Source organism: Hemiscyllium ocellatum, chromosome 24 (assembly GCF_020745735.1).
Source record: "Hemiscyllium ocellatum isolate sHemOce1 chromosome 24, sHemOce1.pat.X.cur, whole genome shotgun sequence".
NCBI lineage: Eukaryota > Metazoa > Chordata > Chondrichthyes > Orectolobiformes > Hemiscylliidae > Hemiscyllium > Hemiscyllium ocellatum.
The window spans coordinates 3,147,127-3,163,457 of NC_083424.1; the positions used below are offsets into that span (position 1 = coordinate 3,147,127).

The window sequence follows — 16,331 nt, forward strand, 5'->3', positions numbered from 1 at the left end:
GGGGGGGTGCCCAGAGCAAGGGTTGGGCTTAAAATGAAAGCCACGTTGTTGAGTGATAACATTAAGGGAGCACATCTTCACTCATAGGGCAGTCAGACCCTGGAATGGTCTCCCTCAGAAAGCTAGCATTAGTGAAGGATGATGAGAATTACTGAACCAAACTCAGCGAATGAAATTCAATCTCAGATTAAAATGTGGATCAAGTTTGGAATGGTGTTTGACCTACTCCAATTCAAATGGAAATATTTATATTTTTAATAATGTGTATTAAGAATGTCAAATCTCTTTCCCCAATCGTCTATTTTTGTCTTGCATTTTTCCATTGTTTAAAATATAATCACAGCTCAACATCTTGAATTCCCTCCTAGTTTAACAGGTTGAAGTAAATAGAGTCTGAATGTAGTCTGGATGATTCTGAAAACAGGTGCCTGTGGTTATAATGATTGGGAAGTCAGTAATTATCTCTCGTTCATTAAAGAATGGTTGTTTTAATGATGTGTGTAACACTTTAGCTATAGCATGAACAGACTAATTTCAAAAGACTCCTTTTACCATCGACACATTCCGCTGAGCTCTGCATTAAGCACTTCATGGTTGGTGTCTCTGTCTTCCGAGCTGGAGAGAGCTCAGTGGAGTTTCTTGTGAGTCCTCAAACCTTGGTGAAGAACATTGAAGCAGCAACGTGAGAGAGCCCACCGTCAGGGAAAAGGAAGTAGGAGAGTTGCAGAGGGAAACGGCGATGTTGGAGCCGTAAGATGTGGGAGAGAATTTGCTGCAGTCCGAGAAGAAGGATGAATATCTAAGACCTTTTGCCCAAATGCCTAACTTTTCAAAGACTTGAAATGATCTAGTCGTGAATTTAACAGCCTTCGCATGATGTGGACTTACTTTTCAATCTTTAATTACTCACCTCTGCTCAAATTAGCCAAATGTGCATCTCTCATCAATGGTCTTAGTTTAGATTAGAGTGGTGCTGGAAAAACACAGCAGGTCAGGCAGCATCCGAGGAGCAAGAGAATTGATGTTTTGGGCTGGAGCCCTTCATCAGGAATGATCCTCAGGCTGGAGAGATAAATGGGAGGGGGGTGGGGCTGGGAGTGCAATAGGTGGATGGAGATGGGGGTAAAGTTGATAGGTCAGAGGGGGAAGTAGAGTGGATAGGTGGGAAGAAAGATTGACAAGTGGGACAGATCATGAGGATGGTGCTGAGCTGGAAGGTTGGAACTGAGGTAAGCTTTGGGGGTGGGGAGGGGAAATGAGGAAACTATTGAAGTCCACATCGATGCCCTGGGATTGAAGTGTTCCGAGGTGGAAGATGAGGCGTTCTTCCTCCAGGCGTCTGGTGGTGAGGGAGCGGCGGTGAAGGAAGCCCAGGACTTCCATGTCCTCGGCAGAGTGGGAGGGGGAGTTGAAATGTTAAAAATCGCACAGCACCAGGTTATAGTCCAACAGGTTTATTTAGAAGCTCTAGCTAGTATTTCCAAACAAATCTGTTAGACTATAACCTGGCGTTGTGTGATTTTTAACAATGTTCTTTTAGGGAAGGAAATCTGCTGTCCTTACCCGGTCTGACCGACAGCTCCCTCCAACTGCGTTTCTTCTTTTTTATTTTTTTCTCACTTGAGTTTGTTTTTGTCTCTCTACTCACCACCTGTTCTAATCTTAGATGGTAGTGGCGGCACAGCGCGGAGGAGGGTGGTCCCAGGGCGGAGGAGGGTGGTCCCAGGGCGGAGGAGGGTGGGCGCCAGCGTGGAGGAGGGTGGGCGCCCAGCATGGAGGAGGATGGGCCCAGGGCGGGCGCCCAGTGTGGAGGAGGGTGGGTGCCCAGTGTGGAGGAGGGTGGGCCCAGGGCGGGTGCCCAGCGTGGAGGAGGGTGGGTGCCCAGCGTGGAGGAGGGTGGGTGCCCAGGGTGGAGGAGGGTGAGCCCTTACTTACTTTGTTGGGTGAGCACTGGAGCTGACATCGGTGACATCAGGGTGATAGGCTTCAGGGAATTCTTACTGTCAAAGACTTGTGACAATAAAATCATTTGTTCACATGACTGCAGCATTTTTAAGGCAGCGCTAGAGAGATTTTTGAACATTAAAGGAATTAAGGGGTACAGTGAGAGGGTGGGTAAGTGGAGTTGTGTCCGTGAAAAGATCAGCCAGGATCTTACTGGGTGGGAGGGCAGGCTGGACAGGCCAGATGGTCTACTCCTATTTCTTATGTTTTTATGTTTAACTGCCCCCCTGGGCAATTGGGGATGGGCAATAAATGCCAGGGGTGCTCACATCCTGTGAGTGAATTTTTTAAAAAAATGATCTCAACCATTGGGGCCCCTTGTTTGGGTGTTTGACTGGATTGGTGGGAGGCGAGAGGGGATTGGGTTCAGGAATTTACCATCATGATTCCCATCACCCTGTGTCACCCCTGTCACTGAGACATGAGCCTACTGTGGCAACATCTCACTTGGGAGACAGTGAGGAGTGCAGATGCTGGAGATCAGAGTCGAGAGAGTGGTGCTGGAAAAGCACAGCAGGTCAGGCAGCATCCGAGGGACAGGAGAATCGACATCAGGCCAGAGCCCTTCATTAGGATGGAAGCCCTTTTAAAGCACTATACACTCAACTCCCAGCGTCTCAATTGACCAGCTATGGGGTAGGGGGTGGCAGTAACAAGGTGACCTTGTGGGGGGAGCGGGTGTCACTGTACGATGATGGAAATCCTAGAGCTTGTCAGTGCCTTGGACAGATTACGAAAAGCAGAGTGAGTGCACTTGTAGAATTTTACACCTGGATCTAAGCTGCTTTCAGAGATGGCACTGAATTAGTAACTAAACACACATGAGGATTGAATCAAGGCAGAGGGGAACAGGAAATTAAAATCCTGAAAGCAACTTTTACTCACAGGAAGCCTATTGTTGCATTGCTGTGGGTTGTAATTTACCAGCTTGTGCTACATTTCGCTGTTTGATGTATTCTGCCCTTCCCATTTAAACCCTCTAACACTGATGGGTTTTTAATGAGCATTCCTATTTTTAGCTACAGTTACTTTTGGTTGGAATTTCACAATTAGATGTGAGAGGTAACAACTGAGTGATAGATACCCCCATGTTACAGAATTGGCATTGATGCCACGGACTCTCACTAGCAGGGTAGTTGGTATAATGTCAGCCCATTAGAGAAACTGTGTGAGCTGTACACGCAAATTAATTGCTGGTCAAGCAGTCTCAAGAGAAAACATGTTCTCCAGGTGAGAGATGACGGCATTTCACTTATTAATGTTGTTGTTTCTTTTCTCTACCCTCCCCTGTCCCTCCACCTGCAGCTCAGACCACCATTGTCGGCTTACTGTACCATACTATGCACCAGTACTACAAGCAGATTGCTCCCCTGGAAACCAAGTAAGTGTAATGTTGCGTGCTGCTGCTGGCTCACCTGATAGTTTACTGCTAGCTGGTAATGGAACAGTGCGCATGTTACACAGTGTACTGGCAAGTATTTGATAATGACTCTGTGGAGGATAATTCTGTTTCACATACGGAACAGAGAATGTTGGTGGGGAATTCTGACAATGGGACTTTTTTCAGTTTTGTGTCGGGATCAGCTGAGAGAATCTGAAGTGGTGCCAAGTGTATAGCTCGGTTTACAATATACCATGTTGTTCAGTGCTGAGAGGAAGGAGGCAGGTACAGCAGATGGTGAGGAAGGCAAGGGGTGTGTTGGCCTTCACAGCAAGATTAAAGTTAAAAGATCACACAGCACCAGGTTATAGTCCAACAGGTTTATTTGGAAGCATTTGCTTTCAGAACACTGCTCCTTCATCAGGTCATAGCAAGATGATTTGAGTACAGGAGCAGGGATGTCTTGCTGCAGTTATACAGAGATCTTGGTGAGACCACTCCTGGAGTACTGTGTGCAGTTTGGGGTCTCCTTATCTGAGGAAGGATGTTCTGGTGATGGAGGGAGGTAGCAAAGATTTCCCTGACTGATTCCCGGGATGGCAGGAATGACCTATGAAGAAAGATGGGATCAGTGAGGACGATAGAACTGGAGTTTGGATGAAATGAGGCGTGAGCTCAAAGAAACCAGTAAAGTTAGAACATAGAACATAGAAACGTACAGCACAGGACAGGCCCTTCGGCGTACAAAATTCCACCAGGACTGGACAGGGTCAGGACAGGAAGGGTGTTCCTAATGACCAGGGAGCCCAGAACCAGGGGGTCACAGTCTAAGGATACAGCGTGGGCTATTTTGGACTGAGATGGGGAGAAATGTCTTCACCCAGAGAGTGGGGGAGCCTGTGGGATTCTCTGCCAAGGAATGTGTTTGAGGCCTAGATGATGAATGTTTTCAAAAAGGAGTTATATATAGATCTAAGGGCTAAGGGATCAAAGGGTAGGGGGAGGAAGTGGGAACAGGGGACTGAGTTGGATGATCAACCATGATCCCGTTGAATGGGGGAGCAGGCTTGAAGGGCTGAATGGCCTCCTCCTGCTCCTGTTTTCTATGTTTGATGGACACTGGCCCATCCAAGGGGAAAGGGCAATTGCAAAGTGGGAATGCGAAACGCTGCTGAAGGAAATGTCTTCAAAGGTGTAGTCTGGCCTGGTGGATCACAAATCATAGTATGTTTGCAGATGATAGCAGATTTGGAGGTGGAGTGGACAGAGAAGAAGGTTACCTCAGATTACAACGGGATCTTGACCAGATGGGCCAATGGGCTGAGGAGTGGCAGATGGAGTTTCATTCAGATAAATGCGAGGTGCTGCATTTTGGAAAAGCAAATCTTAGCAGGACTTACACACTTAATGGTCAGGTCTGAGGGAGTGTTGCTGAACAAAGAGACCTTGGACTGCAGGTTCATAGCTCCTTGAAAGTGGAGTTGCAGGTAGATAGGATAGTGAAGGCGGCGTTTGGTATGCTTTCCTTTATTGGTCAGACTATTGAGAGGTCATGTTGCAGCTGTACAGGACATTGGTTAGGCCACTGTTGGAATATTGCATGCAGTTCTGGTCTCCTTCCTAATGAAAAGATGTTGTGAAACTTAAAAGGGTTCAGAAAATATTTACCAGGATGTTGCCAGGGTTGGAGGATTTGAGCTATAGGGAGAGGCTGAACAGGCTGGGGCTGTTTTCCCTGGAGCGTCAGAGGCTGAGGGGTGACCTTATAGAGGTTTACACAATTATAAGGGGCATGGATAGGATAAATAAACAAAGTCTTTTCCTTGGGGTGGGGGAGTCCAGAGCTAGAGGGCATAGGTTTAGGGTGAGAGGGGAAAGATATAAAAGAGACCTAAGGGGCAACTTTTTCATGCAGAAGGTGATACATGTATGGAATGAGCTGCCAGAGGAACTGGTGTAAGCTGGTACAATTACAACATTTAAGAGGCATCTGGATGGGTATATGATTAGGAAGGGTTTGGAGGGGTATGGGCCAGGTGCTGGCAGGTGGGACTAGATTGGGTTGGGATATCTGGTCGGCATGGACGGGTTGGACCGAAGGATCTGTTTCCATGCTGTACATCTCTGAGTCTGTGTTAAAGTGCCAGCTGTACTGTCTGACAAAGGAGCTGAGCGGAGGGATGTGTTGTTTACTTTGAGATAGAGTTATCCAGAGCACTTTGAGAAATCCCAGACATCCATGAGTCTGAGTGTGATTTAGGGAGTAAGACTCTCACCTCGAAGCCCGTCTCCAGAGAGAATTCCCCTCGTGGTCACAGGTACCATCTTCCTGAGGAGGTAGCACTCATTCCACTGGGTCAGTGGACAACCAAACAGTTTCCCAGCATCGTTCCAATGAGGAGCAGGCATCTTCCCAATATTTATCCCTCATCAAACATTGTTTTTAAATAAAGGTGAACTGTTTGTTTACTGCATTGCTATTCTGTGGGAGCGTCCAGTGTGCAGATTGATTGGTTGCCATCTTTCCTACATCACAGGTATGATCACACCTCACTTTGTAATGTCCTGTGTTTGTGAAAGGCTCTATATAAATGCAATACATTTGTCCTTTTTGAATGTGTTGTCTGGTTCAGTTAAATTTCATTGCTACAGGATGGCCATTGTCTTTACCTTGCGTTGTTGACAGTGAGTGTTCGACAGGATTAGCTCTATCCTTGGAATTGCTGCAGGATATACACTACCCTTCCCTGTTCTCCATTAGAAATACATGTGCACGTTTGATGTCCCCATTCTTGCTTTGTCTCAACAAAAAGTTTCCAATTACCTTTATCTGTAGAATTCTAGGTAAAATAATAGAGCACGTTCCCACCTGTCAGCTGTCTGATCTCCCCACTTCCCAGATTCCACTGTTTTTTTGTTTGGAGATGATGTATCAAAGTTAAAGAATTCCCGCCATCAGGTTCTTTATTAACTTGCAGTGGGATCATTTCCTGATGTCTCAAGTGGCCTCCCACCTTTCTTCCTTCAGAAACTTGACTTCATCCAAGACTCTGCAGCCGAGACCCTAACTTGTGCCAAGTCCTATTTCCCATCATGCCTCTGCTCACTGACTGACGTGATTAAACCGCAATTTGATTTTATAATTCTCATCCCTGTGTGTTAATCCCCCGATGGCCTCACTCCCCCTGTCACTCTGATCTCTGTCAGTTCCATGAGTCTCTGAGCTGCTGTCATTCTGTCCTTGTGAGCATGCCTGACGTTAATCCCTTCACCCTGCGGCTGTGCCTTCAGCTGTTCAGACCCTGAGCTTTGGCATTCCCTCCATCCCCTCCTCACCTCTCAATCCTTTCAAAGCTCCTTAAGACTTGCCAGTTTAAACAAACACCTGTCCCACGGTTCCCAGTGTTTCGCTAGGAATCATTCCTTTGAAGCACCTTGGAATTTTTTCCGACATTAAAGTGGCTATATAAATGCAGGCTGTGGGCTGTCATCACACAGTGATGGAACATCAGAACTAGGAGCAGGAGTAGGCCATTCAGCCCCTCTCGTCTGTCCCGTCATTCAATATGATCATGGCTGGTCTCATCACAGCCTCCCCATTACCCTTCCCTGAGAAGTAATTCCTCGGGATCTCTGGTAAATCTGCTGCCCCTTATCCTAAAACAGTGATGTCCTTTTCTAGATTGCCGCACATGAGGAAACATCCTCTCAAAGTCTACTTTGTCAGACCCCTTCAGCGTCTTAGACACCTCCATTAGATCTCACTCATTCTTCTGAACTCCAGAGAGTATCTGCATAAGCTGCTCCATCTCACATAGAGTCATAGAGATGTACAGCATGGAAACAGACCCTTCGGTCTAACCCTCCATGCCAACCAGATATCCCAACCCAATCTAGTCCCACCTGCCAGCACCCGGCCCATATCCCTCCAAACTCTTCCTATTCATATACCCATCTAAATGCCTCTTAAATGTTACAATTGTACTAGCCTCCACCACATCCTCTGGCAGCTCATTCCATACACGTACCACCCTCTGGGTGAAAACGTTGCCCCTTAGGTCTCTTTTATATCTTTCCTCTCTCAGTCTAAACCTGTCCCTCTAGTTCTGGACTCCCTGACCCCAGGGAAGAAACTTTGTCTATTTATCCTATCCATGCCCCTCATAATTTTGTAAACCTCTATAAGGTCACCCCTCAGCCTCTGACACTCCAGGGAAAACAGCCCCAGCCTGTTCAGCCTCTCCCTATAGCTCAAACCCTCCAACCCTGGCAACATCCTTGTAAATCTTCTCTGAACCCTTTCAAGTTTCACAACATCTTTCCGATAGGAAGGAGACCAGAATTGCACGCAATATTCCAACAGTGGCCTAACCAATGTCTGTACAGCCGCAACATGACCTCCCAACTCCTGTACTCAATAGTCTGACCAATAAAGGAAAGCATACCAAACGCCTTCTTCACTATCCTATCTACCTGTGACTCTATTTTTAAGGTTCATAATACAAACACCTAATCTGTGGTATCTCTGGACCAGGAGGTCTGGATTCCAGTCTCCCCAGTCCGTGAGGTGTGTTGTCGCATGTTCAAACAAGTTGTTTTGATCCAAATGTAAGTGATTCCTGAGCGGTGGTGAAGGGCTAACTGTGACTTCTCAAATAAAGTGCAAAATCCCAGACAGGATACTGAAACCTGAAGGCTCCAGCTGGGCTAATGTGTGTTCATTCAGGAGCAATGTGGGATCGAGGTTACTGTGGAGAAGCTACTGGGATAGCAGCAGGGAAGGTCAACCAGGAATTCGTGAAACTTGATTCAAAGTCAGAAACAGACACAAGGATCATGAACCAGAAGACACAGGCTTAAGATAAAAGGGAGAGTTTTTGTAACCAGTGAATTGTTGATTCCGGGGGGCATTGTTTGAGAAGGTGGAGGGAGTTATGAATGAACGTTCACATCGGAATTAGATAAATCCGTGACAGAGAAAGACTTTAAATGACTGTTGGAGCAAGGGCAGGGAAGTTGGACAGACTCTCTGGTTTTTTTTTCAAATGGCTTCCTGTGCTTCTTCATAACATTAACACGTTGACTTTGCCAGAACATGCAGGGACTGACTGACAATGAAGAAATGAATGAAGCAGGGATGACCTTTAAATGTGACCAATGGTCAGAAATGTGGCAGAGGGTTTGATGATTACACTGTGGCACATTCAGTAAAACAAGATTTTATCAAGGTTTTGAAGTTAGCACAAAGACAATGTGAGTAAATCACAATCATACAACAAAACAAAACCTCTCTTTACTGACTGGGCTGTGTTATTCACTTATGTGGATGTGGGGGTCACTGACTGGGCCCAGCATTTATTGCCCCGTCCCTAGTTGCCCCTTGAGAAGGTGGGGGTGAGCTGTCTTCTTGAACCGCTGCAGTCCGTGTGCTGTGGGTAGACCCACAATGCCCTTAGGGAGGGAATTCCAGGATTCTGACCCAGTGACACTGAAGGAATGGCAACATATTTCCAGGTCAGGATGGGGAGTGGCTTGGAGGGGAACTTGCAGGGGGTGGTGTTCCCATGTATCTGCTGCCCTTGTCCTTCTAGATGGAAGTGGTCAAGGGTTTGGAAGGTGCTGTCTGAGGATCTTTGGTGAATTTCTGCAGTGCATCTTGTGGCGGCACGGTGGCACAGTGGTTAGCACTGCTGCCTCACAGCGCCTGAGACCAGGGTTCAATTCCTGCCTCAGGCGACTGACTGTGTGGAGTTTGCACATTCTCCCCGTGTCTGCGTGGGTTTCCTCCCACAGTCCAAAAATGTGCCAGTTAGATGAATTAGCCATTCTAAATTGCCATAGTGTTAGGTGAAGGGGTAAATGTAGGGGAATGGGTCTGGGTGGGTTGCGTTTCGGAGGGTTGGTGTGGACTTGTTGGGCCGAAGGGCCTGTTTCCACACTGTAAGTAATTAAAAAATCCACATAGTACACACTGCTGCTGCTGAGCATCAATAGTGGTGGGAGTGGGTGTATGTGGATGTGATAGTGATCAAGTGGTTTGCTTTGGCCTGGATGGTGTTAAGCTTCTTGAGTGTTGTTCCAAGTGGGGAGTATTCCATCACACTCCTGACTTTTGTCTTGTAGATGATGGACAGGCTTTGGGGAGGCAGGAGAGGAGTTAACCGCTGCAGGATTCCCAGCCTCTGACCTGCTTTTGTACCAACAAGTTTTATGGCTGGTCCCGTTGACTATCTGGTCAATGATAAGCCCTAGGATCTGGATGGGGACAATTTAGTGATTAAACACCACCAAATATCAAGGGGCAGTGGTTCGATTGTCTCTTGTTAGTGATGGTCACAGCTCAACTGTGGCGCGAAAGTTACTTGTCAGCCCAGGCCTGGATATTGTCCAGATCTTGTTGCATTTGAACACGGACAGCTTCAGTGTCTGAGGAGTTGTAAATGGTGCTGAACATTGTACATTCATTGGTGAATATCCCCAGTTCTGACCTTCTGATGGAGGGAAGGCCATTGATGAAGCAGCTGAAGATGGTTAGGCCTGAGGACATTATCCTGAGGAATTCCTGCAGAGATGTCCTGGAGCTGAGATGACTGACCTCCAACAACCACAACCATCTTTCTATGTGTCATACATGACTCTAACCAGTGGATACCCAATGATTCCAGTTTTGCTGGGGCTCCTTGATGTTAAGGGCTGTCCCTCTCCCCTCCCCTCTGGAATCCAGCTCTTTTGTTCATGTTTGACCCAAGGCTGTAATGAGGTCAGGAGCTGAGTGACCCTGGGGGGAACCAAACTGAGTGTAACTGAGCAGGTTATTGCTGAGAGGGTGCTGCTTGGTAGCCCTGTCACTGACCCCTTCCATCACTTTACTGATGATCGAGAGTAGACTGATGGGGTGGTAACTGGCCGGGTTGGATTAGTCCCGCTGTTTGTGGACAGGACATAACTGGGCAATTCTCCATATCCCAGTGTTGGACTGGTGCCGGCGATGTAGCTGTACTGGAACAGCTTGACAAGTTCAGGAACACAAGTCTTTAATAGTTATCTGGGTCTGTGGTCTCTGCAGGAATTGTGCACACGCGTGACGTGGTCTCTGCAGGAATTGTGCACACGCGTGACGTGGTCTCTGCAGGAATTGTGCACACGCGTGACGTGCTCTGGTTCTCTCCAGAGACATTTCAGTTTGTAATATAAACAGACACATGTCGAAGGAAGAATTTTATTGAGTTTGTTACGATTGATGTACAGATGGTGAATGTGGTTGTTTTGAAGTGTATCAATAGACACTGCATTGGCTAATGAATTACTTTTAATGCCACAGTCTTTGAGCTTTGTGTAATTGGGGTGATGGGACTAAGGTGAACAAGTGATTTCTACATTAATAATTATCCATAGGTCAATGTTTAACACCACACTGGGACATGGTGATACATTAAAGGAACACTCCTTTGAAGCAGTGAAGCACTGTCAGAGTGAGTGAAGCCTGTGGGAACACTCCTGGAGCAGTCCGGGTGAAGGTCCCTCAACTGGCAGCTCACCGTCTCCTGCACTGAAACATTTGGGAGCAATACCATGTTGAACAAGTCAAGGTTTCGCTGATGTTCTTCCTCCGGGAATTCCTCAGTGCGCAGGAATACAGGCTGACGGGAGAAAAGGAGAGTGTTTAATCCTTGTGAGGACATTGGTTTGAGGGCAGTGATTGGTGCTGGGATTGTCTCTCAGAGGGACTAGTTTGGTCAGCAATCCTGACCTGGAGAAGGTGGGGGAGCCATAGAGTCATAGAAACAGACCCTTCGGTCCAACCCGTCCATGCCGACCAGATATCCCAACCCAATCTAGTCCCACCTGCCAGCACCTGGTCCATATCCCTCCAAACCCTTCCTATTCATATACCCATCCAAATGCCTCTTAAATGTTGTGATTGTACCAGCCTCCACCACATCCTCTGGCAGCTCATTCCATACACGTACCACCCTCTGTGTGAAAAAGTTGCCCCTTAGGTCTCTCTTATATCTTTCCTCTCTCACCCTAAACCTATGCCTTCTAGTTCTGGACTCCCCCACCCCAGGGAAGAAACTTTGTCTATTTATCCTATCCATACCCCTCATAATTTTATAAACCTCTATAAGGTCACCCCTCAGCCTCTGATGCTCCAGGGAAAACAGCCCCAGCCTGTTCAGCCTCTCCCTATAGCACAAATCCTCCAACCCTGGCAACATCCTTGTAAATCTTTTCTGAACTCTTTCAAGTTTCATAACATCCTTCCAGTAGGAAGGAGACCAGAATTGCACGCAATATTCCAAAGGTGGCCTAACCAATGTCCTGTACAGCCGCAACATGACCTCCCAACTCCTGTATTCAATACTCTGACCAATAAAGGAAAGCATACCAAACGCCTTCTTCACTATCCTATTTACCTGCGACTCCACTTTCAAGGAGCTATGAACCAAGGTCTCTTTGTTCAGCAACACTTCCTAAAACCTTACCATTAAGTGTATAAGTCCTGCCCGGATTTGCCTTTCCAAAATGCAGCACCTCACATTTATCTAAATTGAAATCCATCTGCCACTTCTCAGCCCACTGGCCCATCTGGTCAAGATCTCATTGTAATCTGAGGTAACCTTCTTCATTGTCCACTCCAGCTCCAATTCTGGTGTCATCTGCCAACTTACTAACTATACCTCCTATGTTCACATCCAAATCATTTATAAAAATCAAGGTGCAACGTGAAAACCTGTGAAATACGATAACAGCCCACGGTGTTACTGGCATAGACAGAGGATGAGCTGACTGGCAGAAGGCAGAGACTGGGGATAAAGGGGTCTCTATCAGAATGGCGGCCGGTGACTTGTGGAGTTCAACAGGAGCCAGTGTTGGGAACCACAACTATTCATGTGATACACAAACTCCCTGGGCAAGGGATTGTGGGCATTGTTGCTAAGTTTGCAGATGACACAAAGATAGGTGGAGGGATGGGTAGTGTTGAGGAAGTGGGGAGCTGCAGAAGGTCTTAGGCAGGCTGGGAGAGTGGGCAAGGAAGTGGCAGATGGAATACAATGTGGGAAAGTGTGAGGTGATGCACTTTGATGGGAAGTGTAGAAGTGTAGACTATTTTCTAAACGGGAAACGCTTCATAAATCTGAAGCACAAAGGCACTTGGGAGTCCTGGTTCAGGTTAACAGGCAGGTTCAGTTGGCATTCAAGAAGGTGAATGCAATATTAGCGTTCATTTCAAGAGAGCTATAAGAGCAGGGATGTCCTGCTGAGGCTGTATAAGGCTCTGGTCAGACCACATTTGGAACACTGTGAGCAGTTTTGGGCCCTGTATCTAAGGAAGGATGTGCTGGGGTTGGAGGGGGTCGTGGGGAGGTTCACAAGAATGATCCTGGGATGAAGGGTTTGTCATATGCGGAGCAGTTGAGTCTGGGTCTGTACTCGATGGAGTTGAGAAGGATGAGGGGGATCTGATTGAAGCTTACAGAATACTGAGAGGCCTGGATAGAGTGGACGTGGAGGAGATGTTTCCTGCAGGAGAGACTAGGACCCAAGGGCCCATCCTCAGAGTGAAGGCATGACCCTTTAGAACTGAGATGAGGAGAAATGTCTTCAGAGGGTGGTAAATCTGTGGCAGTCATAACCGCGGAAGGCTGTGGAGGCCAAGCCATTCAGAGAGATAGGTTCTTGGTTGGTAAGGGGATCAAGGGTTACAGGGAGGAGGGAGGAGAATGGGGGTTGAGACATATATCAGCCATGACTGATTGGTAAAACAGACATGATGGGCTGAATGGCATAATTCTGCTCTTATATCGTACGGTCTTATGGTTTACAAATCCCCTTAAAAACAGTGACTGCAACATGGCAGCATTCAGTCTGTGAGTGAGAAACATGGGTCAGAAACAATTGTGCTAAATTTAAAAATAGGTAATTACATATGGATGAGAGCAGAGTAGTTGTGTTAGATTGTCAAAGCTCAGCGCTGAGGGAGTGCTACAGTGTCAGACGGTCAGTGCTTAGGGAGTGCTGCGCTGTCGGAGGGTCAGTGCTGAGGGAGTGCTGCACTGTCGGAGGGTCAGTGCTGAGGGAGTGCCGCACTGTTGGAGGGTCAGTGTTGAAGGAGTGCTGTACTGTCGGAGGGTTACCAATGATCCTTCGCACCTTCCAACCCCATGACCACTTCCATCTAGAAGGACAAGGGCAGCAGATACATGGGAACACCACCCCCTGCAGGTTCCCCTTCGAGCCATTCTCCATCCTGACTTGGAAATATATCACCGTTCCTTCAGTGTCACTGGGTCAAAATCCCTTTGATTCCCTCCCTCAGGGCATTGTGGGTCTACCTACAGCACATGGTCTGCAGCGGTTCAAGAAGGCAGCTCACCCCTACTTTCTCAACGGGCAACTGGCGACGGGCAATAAATGCTGGGCCCAGCCAGTGACACCCACATCCCATGAATACATTTACAAACCACAAAGGAGGTGTATCTCTCTTGGGCTGGTCTCTCATCTCTTTATCCTAAATGAGATTTATTATCACTTTTCTGGAGCTTGAGCAGACATCTGGTTGGAGGAGTGTGTACCTCTCTGCTGGGGCCAGGGCCAGGTTCCTGTCACTTTCTAATGGGGAATGGAGGAAGATCTGAACATCTGTTTGGATCAAACCCATTTTGAACCCACGCCATTCCCTCAGCAGGCCTGTTTGTTTATACATGGAACAGCCCTGGCTTTCACACACATTTCATGGTGTGTTAGAGATGATTACACAGTGACCTTTCAGACGGGTGTCTGAGTTATCGGCCTACAAATCCAATCGTGTGGCACCTCCCCCAGCTCCAGTCCCCTCTTTGTCGGTTAGATGGAGACCCAGGGGCTGTTGGTCGTCTTCGGGATTGACCACGCACCGCATGCTTCAGGACGTTGACTGCCTCAGTCTGGTGCACATCCAAGTGTCAGCTCCTACCTCAGGCCTCTCTTCCTGAGAGAGGATTGTCACTAACTCAGGGCTGCAGATCCAAGGAGCCTGCAGTTTCCGTAGGCATTCTGGGTCCCAATGATTAGATTAGATTACTTACAGTAGTGGAAACAGGCCCTTCGGCCCAACAAGTCCACACCGACCCGCCGAAGCGCAACCCACCCATACCCCTACATTTACCCCTTACCTAACACTACGGGCAATTTAGCATGGCCAATTCACCTGACCCGCACATCTTTGGACTGTGGGAGGAAACTGGAGCACCCGGAGGAAACCCACGCAGACACGGGGAGAACATGCAAACTCCACACAGTCAGTCGCCTGAGTCGGGAACTGAACCCGGGTCCCTGGCGCTGTGAGGCAGCAGTGCTAACCACTGTGCCACCGTGCCACCAGATTGTTGAGCATTCTGTTTCTGTAACTGTGTACAGCTTGAATCTTCACAACATTGGAACTTTGTGAAGAGCTCATTCATTTGTAAGATTGAATGGATCTCAAGGTCAATATCTCGTGTCTGTCTCTTCCCTCCACGCCCCCCCCCCCCCCCCCCCCCTTGCATTAACTGATTCACACCTGCTTTTCTTTGTGGGAACATGCTGTATTTGATAAATTCTGAATGGTGACGAGCCCCAGGAGCATTGTGCTGACTAACGTTAGAAGTTAACATTCTGTCATGCGTGTTGCCTTTGGCTTCAGGTTTGTCCATGTGTGGGGCGGGTTTTGACTGCACCCCTGTTCGTTTCTTGTGTTGGAGTTAAACAAGCGACTGTCTTCGATGTTTCTACAACAAATGACGATTCTTCAACAGGGAAACAAGACAGTGTATTTATATAGCGCCGCTCACGATATTTCTGAATGGGTGGGCGTGGGTCTTCCTGTCTGTCAGTCACTCTTAGTGCAGTGGAATTATTTAGGACACCCATGGGTGGTAAAACAGGAACGTGGCCCCTGACGCAGGGGTAAGCCCGTTGCTGGTCTTCCAATCCCTGATACCCCTTCCCCTTCTGGGGCCTCCACATTTGATGGGGAGTGGGAATGGGAGGTGGGAGGCAGGAGAGTTGTCTGCCCAGGTCCCAATTATGACCCCACATGAGTAATTAACACTTAATTACCACACACATATGGTGCAGCTGGCCATTCGACCTTCAAACTGCTGCTGCTCCACTCCACCATTCCACAACATCATGGAAGATCAGACCCACCCCCACCCTAACGATACTCACTGTCCCCACCCCCACCCATAACGATACTCACTGTCCCCACCCCCACCCTAATGATACTCACTGTCCCCACCCTCACCCTAACAATACTCACTGTCTCCAACCCCCACCCTAATGATACTCACTGTCCCCATCCTTCACCCTAACGATACTCACCCCCCCACCCTAATGATACTCACTGTCCCCATCCTTCACCCTAACGATACTCACCCCCCACCCTAATAATACTCACTGTCCCCACCCTAACCCTAATGATACTCACTGTCCCCACCCCCACCCTAACGATACTCACTGTCCCCACCCCCACCCCCAACCTTAAAGTTACTCACTGTCCCCACCCCCACCCTAACGATACTCGCTCACCCCACACCCCTACCCTAACAATACTCACTGTCCCCACCCCCACCCTATCGATATTCACCCCACTCACCCCACTACCCTACCCTAACGATACTCACTGTCTCCACCCCCACCCTAACGACACTCACTGTCCCCACCCCTACCCCTCCCATACCTGTCCCAAAAGGGTGATCCCTAAATTTCAATCAGTGCAGCTTGTGGTCTGGACTGACCCACAGGCAGTAACATCCTTTCCAAGTCTGCTTCCTTCAGGATCTTATTCAATTCAATATAGTTCCGCCCTCCCCCACCTCCCCTCCCCCCAACCCCCTCACCCCTCACTCTCTAAACTCCAGTGGGACCAGCCCAGTCTGTCTAATCTTTCCTCATAAAACACCCCCCCCCCCGACACTTGTCA

General features: G+C 48.0%; 1 protein-coding gene across 2 annotated transcripts in view; it reads left to right on the plus strand.

The window, feature by feature from the left end:
* Positions 1-16,331, plus strand: part of adgrd1 (adhesion G protein-coupled receptor D1) — a 299,554-nt gene that overhangs the window by 44,491 nt on the left and 238,732 nt on the right. For both annotated transcript variants that reach the window (XM_060843366.1, XM_060843367.1), the window contains one exon: positions 3,310-3,385. In XM_060843366.1, the coding sequence (XP_060699349.1) occupies positions 3,310-3,385 (76 nt within the window). The remainder of the gene's footprint in view (positions 1-3,309; positions 3,386-16,331) is intronic.